This window comes from Engraulis encrasicolus, chromosome 12 (assembly GCF_034702125.1).
Source record: "Engraulis encrasicolus isolate BLACKSEA-1 chromosome 12, IST_EnEncr_1.0, whole genome shotgun sequence".
Taxonomy (NCBI): Eukaryota; Metazoa; Chordata; class Actinopteri; order Clupeiformes; family Engraulidae; genus Engraulis; species Engraulis encrasicolus.
In genome coordinates, this window is record NC_085868.1 from 26,450,201 (window position 1) to 26,460,200 (window position 10,000).

At 43.5% G+C, this 10,000-nt stretch overlaps 1 protein-coding gene across 1 annotated transcript in view; it reads left to right on the forward strand.

The window, feature by feature from the left end:
- Positions 1-10,000, forward strand: part of vps8 (VPS8 subunit of CORVET complex) — a 155,150-nt gene that overhangs the window by 117,454 nt on the left and 27,696 nt on the right. Inside the window, exons 41-43 of the mRNA XM_063211840.1 lie at positions 698-867; positions 2,718-2,886; positions 4,760-4,810. Coding sequence (XP_063067910.1) covers positions 698-867; positions 2,718-2,886; positions 4,760-4,810 — 390 coding nt within the window. The remainder of the gene's footprint in view (positions 1-697; positions 868-2,717; positions 2,887-4,759; positions 4,811-10,000) is intronic.

The window sequence follows — 10,000 nt, forward strand, 5'->3', positions numbered from 1 at the left end:
AAGTTCCGCCCCCTAGTTCCGCATTTTATGGGACCGTAGCTGACCATCTAACAGCATGGTAGCGAGTAAATATCTTCTGATTCCAGTTATTACATTTGCTGGGCTACAAATATGCTGTTTAAGGAGCTAAATTAAGATTATTCATGCAGAAGTATCATATTTTGTTCCGAGGCCGTCTGCATGAAAAATAAAATAAAATAAAACACATCCTTCTAAATCGTTTGGTGTTTGGTACGAAACATTACACAAAAATATCAGAAACAACGTATGTGAAGGGGAATTCGAAGGGGATCGAAATATCATTTTAATAGCGCCATTGGATTACATGCTAAAATTTTCCGTTAAAAAACTCTGTGAGGTCCCATGAATTCGGAGGATGTGACGTCACTTTCAAGCTCTATTCTTGCTCCTCCCGTAGGCAAAAGAGTGTGTGTCTGATAGCAGGCTCCCCTGGTCAAGCTCCATTGCATCTACAGGGACACCTTGCCCTTATTTTCTATCTTCTCTCTCTCTCTCTCTCTCTCTCTCTCTCTCTCTCTCTCTCTCTCTCTCTCTCTCTCTCTCTCTCTCTCTCTCTCTCTCTCTCTCTCTCTCTCTCTCCATCACCTTCCCTCTCCACTCATCTCTCTCCCCATGTGTTCCTCTCTCTCTCTTTTGTTGTTGTTCCTCCCTCTCTCTCTCTCTCGCCCTCTGTCAGACCTTACTGGAGACGACCACTAGTCTGCTGAACTCTGACCTGCACTGGTCCCTGTCCCAGCTGCGTGCGGCGGTGAGCAGAGGGCTGCACCCGCGTCAGGACCACTGCAACATCTGCCTGCAGCAGTACAAGAGGCGGCAGGAGAGTCAGGAGGAGATCATCATATTCAGGTAACACTCACGAGCAATACACACATATGCACACACACACGTACGCGCGCGCGCGCGCACACACACACACACACAGACACACACACACACACACACACACACACACACACACACACACACACACACACACACACACACACACACACACACACACACACACACACACACACACACACACACACACACACCTCTTCAGGACCACTGCAACATCTGCCTGCAGCAGTACAAGAGGCGGCAGGAGAGTCAGGAGGAGATCATCATATTCAGGTAACACTCACACGTAATACACGCACATACACGTACACACATATGCACGCACGCACGCACGCACACACACACACACATACACACACACAGTCACTCACGCACACACACACACACACATGCACACACCGTCAGGACCACTGCAACATCTACCTTAAAACAGTACAAGAGACGACAGGAGAGTCAGGAGCAGATCATCATATTCAGGTAACACACACACAAAATACACACGTACGCACGCACACACACACACACACACACACACACACACACACACACACACACACACACACACACACACACACACACACACCGTCAGGACCACTGCAACATCTACATACCTGCTACAGTACAAGAGACGGCATGAGAGTTAGGAAGAGATCATCATATTCAGGTAACTCATAATACACACGTCCGTACGCGCACACACACACACACACACACACACACACACACACACACACACACACACACACACACACACACACACACACACACACACACACACACACACACACACACACACACACACACACCTCGTCAGGACCACTGCAACATCTACCTGCAGCAGTGCAAGTGGTGGCAGGAGAGTCAGGAGATATAACATATTCAGGTAACACGCACACGTAATACACGCACATATACTGTACATGCGTGCACACACACACACACAAACATGCGCGCGCACACACACGCACTGTCAGGACCACTGCATCATCTGCTTTCAGCAGTACAAGTGGTGGCAGGAGATCCAACCGGAGATCATCATCAAAGAACGTGGATCTAACAAGTAGAGAGGGTCAGGTACTTTATGGGAAACAGTCAGTAGGGGGCATTTTGAGTCAAATCCGCCATTCTGGAATGAACAGGCAGTCACGCACGCCATTCTGGAATGAACAGTAGCCATAGGAAAGAATGTGGATCTAACGCTAGGCTAGGCATAATATAGCTAGATACTTTGGCAACTTAAGCTTTATAGATAATTAACTTCTGCACTGATTGTGCCAAAAAAACACATGAGATGATATAAGCATTCATAAATGATTTCCTAAAGCTGCAAAAAAATATTTTTACCATAATATGTCGAAATCCTGTATACATTTCCAATGCATTCCAATGTAATTTGTCCGATGTTCATTCCAGAATGGCGGCCACGCCAGACTATCATGGGGCCAACTGTTGCTATGGGACGTTGTATTGACCTTCGCTAATTGTTAGATCCACGTTCTTTGTCATCATCACAGTATGAACTGTTTTTTCTACTTCCTATCTCCATCTACCATTGCCAAAGTGTGCAGAGCAGGGGGTCCATGGGGAAACTGTTTACAACTAAACCAGAGATTCTAGGATTATAGAGATATGCCAACGTAATAAGTTGCTATGGGCACCTAACGTGACCAGGTTCCGGGGCGTGTCATAATACCCCCCCCCCCCCTTGCGACAGTAGAACCCGGAAACAACGGAACCTCTCTCTTATCCACTCTTTCTGACTAAACTCTTTGGATCATGCTAACTGGATAATGCTAAACTCTTGTTATGCTAACTCTTGTTTTCTTTTCCTATTTCCTGTTTCCTGTCTCCTGCAGCTGTGGTCACCTGTATCACTGCCAGTGCCTGCAGAGGAAGGACCAGGGTGTGCCGGGGGCGGGGCCAGTGGGCTGGAGCTGCTACAAGTGCACCTCCAGTCAAGCTGGGCGGAGTTCGGAACGCAGCGCCGTGGAAACGGGACGTGGCAGAGCCGCCTCTCTAGCGCAGGTGAGTTAATGTGTATGTTTGTAAAAAAAAAATAATGATCCTATAAAGAACACTTGTTACGCTATTCCGAGAGGGAATAGGCTGTTCCAGAAGCATAGGAGATGTTTGTGGTTGCAAGAACTTAAACTTACCGACTGGACTGAAGACATCAAGAATGCCCATGTCTGTGGCGCCCACTTTATATCTGAAGTTATTGTGACCATTCATTTGCTTCTTTTGGAAAAAAAAAACACTGGCTAGTTTCTTTACAAAAGTGTGGAACATGGTCGATTCTGCTCCAACAATGTGCACGAAGCCCGATTATGTCACATCTGTGTACAAACAGTAAAGGGGTCTATACACCACGCTCTCCCGCGTGATGCGTCTTCAGTTGAATAAACCGTAGAATGAAGAGGTGGGTTGCTGGTCTTTTTTTTATTCTGGTTCTTTTTTATTTTCTGCAAAGCAGCAAAATTACAAAGAATTGCCAAAAAATAAGACCTGAGCGCGATCCACTGCTTCATTCTGCGAGTTAATCTGCAAGGCATTTAGAAGCCATGGAGAGTAGAGAAACTGTATTAATCTCAAGGGAAATTAAAGCTTTCCCATAATGTTAAGTCTTTTGTTCTGCGTTCTGTCAGCCCTTTACAAGACAGTGGGCACCTCGGTGGTCCTTTGCTGGATGCCGAAACATTTCACTTTACAGGGCACAGGATATTTAGACCTTGTGAGTCTTTTTTTTTTTTTTTAACGGAACTCATATTTTTCGGGTTCCCAGAGATGAGTTTGACAAAAGCTCTTAACCTCAAACTCTCATTGTTTTTTTTTTCTTTGCGTCATTGGCAGCCGGTCAAGTCAATAACACTGATGTCATTCGCGACATACTGAAAGCACTACTAGCACACATTAGCATACAAGGTGTGCGTGTGCCTAAGCGTGTGCGTGGGTGGGGGTGTGGGGGTGTGGGGTGGCTGTATGCATGACCGAATTCATGCAGCTAGTTGCCCGTGACAATAAAGGTGTTTCCAAGGTGATGGAACTGTCAGTAGGAGAGAAGAAAATGTGTGTGTGTGTGTGTGTGTGTGTGTGTGTGTGTGTGTGTGTGTGTGTGTGTGTGTGTGTGTGTGTGTGTGTGTGTGTGTGTGTGTGTGTGTGTGTGTGTGTGTGTGTGTGTGTGTGTGTGTGTGTCCATGTGTGTGTGTGTGTGTGTGTCCATGTGTGCAGGCAGAAGCGTGGTGTTAGGTGAATTAAAACAACACCTTTCCCACTCCTGCGATCAGGGTAAAGGCTGACTACAAATCATGAAGGCAATTAGCCCCAGAGGCAACGTGACACATAGACCCACACAAAAGCATGGAGGCGCACACACACACACACACACACACACACACACACACACACACACACACACACACACACACACACACACACACACACACACACACACACACACACACACACACACACACGCTACTACACATACATCTGTGCAAAATAAAGCACGGAGGCACACTCTGCAACATACACAATTTTGCCAACACAGGCACACCAGATGTAATTTGCTGCTATATTTAAACACGCACACACATACATTACACACAGGTCATCCTCCTCAGTCCTCCTTATTTGATTATTCTTTTGAATTGTAGTACTTTTCCGTTGTATCATGTGAGTTGTTCTCTCTAACTCTCTCGTTCGTTTGTTCCTCACTCCCCCCGCCCTATTCTTTCCTCCTTTTCACCTCTCTCTCTTTCTCTGTCTGTTTGTTGCTCTTCTCTCTCTCTCTCTCTCTCTCTCTCTCTCTCTCTCTCTCTCTCTCTCTCTCTCTCTCTCTCGCTCCTTTATCTCTCTATATATTTTATTCCTCTCTCTGTGTGTCTGTCTGTGTCTGCAGAACCGTGTGACGTCTGCCCACAGGGGAGTGGGAGAGGGCCCGGGCAAGAAGGTAAATCTATGTCTCTGTCTCTGTCTCTCTGTCTCTCTCTCTCTTTCTCTCTCTTTCTGTCTCTCTGTTTCTGTCTTTCTCTCGCTCTCTCTCGCTCTCTCTCTGCAACTATCTCTCTCTCTCTGTCTCTCTGTCTATGTCTCTCTCTCGCTCGCTCTCTCTCTCTCTGCAACTCTCTCTCTCTCTCTCTCTCTCTCTCTCTCTCTCTCTCTCTCTCTCTCTCTCTTCCCACAGGGGAGTGGTAGAGGGCTCGGGCAAGAAGGTAAATCTATGCAGCTGCCTCACAATGGGGATTCAATTAGATTAGGCCAGATCAGACCAGATTACCTTGGCATTAGATTAATCCAGGTGTGTAATCTGCCCAAAGCCTCCCAGGTTACAGGTCACTGCCTTCCTTCTTCTTCTTCTTCTTCTTCTTCTTCTTCTTCTTCTTCTTCTTCTTTTTCTTCTTTTTCTTTTTCTTTTTCTTCTTCTTCTTCTTCTTCTTTTTCTTCTTTTTCTTCTTTTTCTTCTTTTTCTTCTTCTTTTTCTTCTTCCTCCTCTTCTTCTTCTTCTCCTTCTTCTCCTACCCTGCGCTATTCTTATTGAAGTTATCCTTTATCTGTTTTGTCCTTTTCTAACATTCCTTGTGTCATTTAAAGTCTTCCTTTTAAATCCAAACCAGGAAAGAAACTGAAACATTTTATTGAACTGTGTAATCTTTTCACTGCTCTTTCGAGGCACACGATGACAAAGATTACCTGGGCATGGTAAACACTAAGGTTAATAGTAGGTGACAGTTGTTTTTCTCCAAAGCAATGTACAACATTAAAAAACACCACATTATGAACCGCAAATAATGCAAATGCGTTGTGGCATGAAACACACTGTATTTCTCAGGCCCATCCAGTCAAATTTTTGTCTGAATGCTGTGAAGGGTTTTTTTTTCTTTCTCACAATTGCAAGCTGTTGTGGAGACAGCAAAGACCATGACACATTTTCTTTTTTTTTTACGGTCTGTGGAGTGTTTAAAAGGGCAGAACGGTGAATGTCTGAAGCTCTTCTGCAAAGCCTGAATGTTGCTGTTTCACCACAAAATGACAGCTCGCTCATCCGTAAAGCCCAGAAATTCTCCTCTTCCCTTCTTTTTTGTCCCCACTGTCTCTGTCTGCCTGCCTTTCTCTTTGCCACCTCCCCCCCACACACACACACACACACACCTCTCTCTCTCTCTCTCTCTCTCTCTCTCTCTCTCTCTCTCTCTCTCTCTCTCTCTCTCTCTCTCTCTCTCTCTCTCTCTCCATTTCTCCATTTCTCCATTTAGGCTTTTGCTGATTGCATCAGTCACAGGGTCACTTCCTGTCTTTTCTTTCTTTTTCTTGCATCCCTCTCTCCCTCTCTCCCTCCCTCCACACAGTTTCTGACTGTAGCATTTCAGGAAGGCTCTCCATACCTGACCTTTATTCCATTCCCCCTCTCTCTTTGTCCCTTTGTATTCTCTCTCTCTCTCTCTCTCTCTCTCTCTCTCTCTCTCTCTCTCTCTCTCTCTCTCTCTCTCTCTCTCTCTCTCTCTCTCTCTCTCTCTCTCTCTCATTGTCTTTTCCCCTCTGCTTTTCTTTTTCTACAGTACTTCTCTCCACCTTTCCCCCCACGTCATCGGCTTGATTAGTATTCATGAGTCTTTCCATCAACCATGAAGGTCTTCATTCACACTGACACTCTGTCACAGTAACAAAAGAAAAAGTCGCTGACACACGCGCGCACACACACTCACACACACTCACATGCGGCCACACACACACACACACACACACACACACACACACACACACACACACACATATCGAAGTTGACCCTGTGGCACGTACACACCCATACACCCACCCACACACACGCACACGCTGGGTCAATGACATACAGTAATTAAGAGATAATTATTACCCTGACTACCTAGTTATTGTCCATGTAGTAATTGCAGGCCTTTAATCCTGTTCAATTCTGCTTTATTTTTTATGCAGCACCAATAACTACCAAAAGTTTCTGAAAGCAGTTTGCAGAGCACGGAACTGAACTCCCCACAGCAAGCCCTAAGGCACATGCCTTTATGGAAATGATAATGTTATTGGGTAGATGATTAGGAAATGTGCTCTAGATATGTATACAGTTATTAAGTAAACAAACAGAGCAGAACCCAATGCAGATGTTTTCAAAAAATGAGAATCCAGAAAACACCACACTTTTTTTTTTCTTGGAGCAAACAGACAACTTTCTACTATCCATTTAATTAATTGTTAGAGCATTTAGTTTGTGTTTGTATATGCACAGTACATTCTAAGAAAGGCTACAAGGATTAATCTAAAGCCATTGCCTGATACATTGATGACAAGGCTGTTGGTCATAGAAACGGGCAGCCATTTTGTTTAACAGCAGCCTCACAGCAATAATGCACCGTGCAGGTGAGAACATAACACTTTTGGTAACGGAAATAGAACATGCCACACAGACATGAACATTTACAAGATAATAATATCCAAGGTATTTCTTTCTTAGTGGTCTGAAAAAAATCTCTGGAAGTAGCAAAATGTATATTCTTGTCATGTTCTACAAATTAAATAAGATTACTTTTTTTATGACCGTATTCCGACCTCATTTGGTTGCACATTTCTTCCTGACATTTCTTTTCCTGGAGGCTGTTTTCAAAGGATGACATTTCAGCTGTCAAAAACCTCTAAATTATGCATGGATGGAGTAGTACTTCCCTAAGTCACCCCTTCTCTAAAACACTTTATCCTCTGGTAATGTGGACCTGTTTATTTGTGGTTGGGTTTTTTTTATTATTATTATTTTTTATAACCTCCGCTAAGGAGGTTATGTTTTTGGTCACGTTGGTTTGTCTCTCTGTCTGTTTGTCAGCAGGATAACTCAAAAAGTTCTGAATGGATTTTAATGACATTTTGTGGAGTTGTTGGAAATGACAAAAGGAACAAGTGATTAAATTTTGGATCCATATCCTAGAATTTTTTAAAAAGATTCTTCACCATTGCGGGATAGGGCAAATTTTGACATTCCAGTTTCTAACTCCACAAAAACATGACAGAAAGACTTGAAAAAAAAATAGGGTGTAACAGTCAAATGTTCTATCAAACAGTTTTCTTGGCGGGGGTCTGCACTCTTTGAGTGCATTTCTAGTTTTAAGATATTTTTGACCGTTTCAGTCTTTATTCAGACAGAACATTGTGACGGTGCGACAGGAAATGAGTGGGAGAGAGGGATGGGTGAGGATCAGAAAAACAAGGCGTAACAGTACAGTGCCTCGGCCGTTTTTACCACACCTGAGGCCACTCTAGACCTGTTTGGCTTTCAGAGGTTCAGGAAACAGCCATCCTTATGTGAACACGTACTTGGTAATCTAACCTGCAAGTACCAAGTGGTCAGACTTTCTTCACAGGGTGTTTTAACGTGTCAACTCAAAAGTGTCTTGTGTGTGTCTGGTGCAGTTGTTATGCAGCATATCCTGGATGTGGGCTTCCAAAAGAAATTCACCATTGATTTACTATTTATTATCATCAATAATACTAGTTCTGACACAAGTTCACCTATCCAAAGTAGTCCAATTATAGTGAAACATTTCTTCCAAAAAATTTCACATGACCAGCTATATTTAGCCAATAAATACAGCGAGAGTGTGTGTGTGTGGGTGGGTGGGTGAGTGGTTGGTGCATTGGTGTAGTATCCAATATGTGGTGAAAAATGAGAAGTGATTTCAAAAGGCTTAGAGAGGGGAATAGTGTTAAATTATTTTTATTTTTATAGTAGCCATTTGAGTACTTGTGTGTAATTTCATCTTCCAGGAGTGCTAATTAAGTGGTGTGAATTGAGCTGAGATCATTTTAATTGAAGGTACTCCAGGTAATAATGCTACACATTATTAGCATAAATTGAAGCACATTGGTGGATGGACAGTTCACATGAAATACGTTGAATTAAACCTATAATTTCAATATATTGGCATGGTCACTTCTGTAGGCATCACCTGCAAGGCCTGTTTTTCCCCGCAGAATACTTGTTAATCGTTGTGCAGTGTCGTTTGATGTGAAAATCTGCTTAAAGAATTTTTAGGGAAAACCAAAACCAAACCAAACCTTGCACTACAAAATCAGTTTTTTTCTCTGGGAGTCCATTAAATGTAGGTAGGTGTGTGTTGTTTTTTGTTGTCAAGTGGCCGCCTTAACTGTTAAGTTCTAGAGGAAACCCTGAAGGCTTCACATTCCCATTTCAATGACCAGTATGTTGTCCATTGACGATTTGTTATCACAGAGATCTGTTTGTTATGTAAAAGACTCGGATGACATTTACCATCTGTCCGCTATGAGGAAGGCTACGTGGTACAGCTGCCCATGGCCTGTCTGCTTTTATTAAACAGCCCGCCACTCCAAATGCCGAGTGTGTGATTGCGTGTGTTCAGCCTGCCTGCCTGTCAGTAATTACTCAACTTTACCAGACAGCCTTCCCTCCTGATCAGTACGGCAAATGTCATGCCTAATGTAACAATTAACTGTCAGAGTTTGGCCTTTTTTCCCTCCTTTTCTTTCTTTTCTTCTCCTCTGGAGGCCAATCGATGTAAATGTGTTTTTTCATCGCAAAACAATATTGCGAGGCATTTTCGCATCAGGCAGTAAAATGTGCAAATTAGTCTTGACATTTGGCGTTTGGCGTCCTGGACACAATCACACACATACACACACATACACACACACACACACACACACGTTTGAATGCAGGGTATATTTAAGCCAAGAATTTGCAACATAGTTACAGTAGCAATTACCATAATTAGCCGTCACAAAGGATGTCTGCAGGCATCGTACATTTATGTTAGACCCATACTGTGCATTTCCAATGTACTGTACGGTAGATACATCTAAATTCACTTTGCATTGTTTATGTGCAAATTAGTCACCTAAGTGTAAAATATCATGAAAAAAGCACTTCATTGTTAGCAATAGTCATTTTTCTAAAAACATGTCGAGTAATTTTTTTCTGCTTGTTTTCAAAACAAGCAACGCCTGGTGGCCTGAAACCTAGCTTAGCCTAGCTATCAGCTGGTTGCTACTCTCAGATACACACAAAGAACAAAGCCAGTTTACATACAGCATGCCCACTCTAGTTCGACCCATGCCTGCAGTTCGCCTAGGGGTCGCTGTCGAGAGA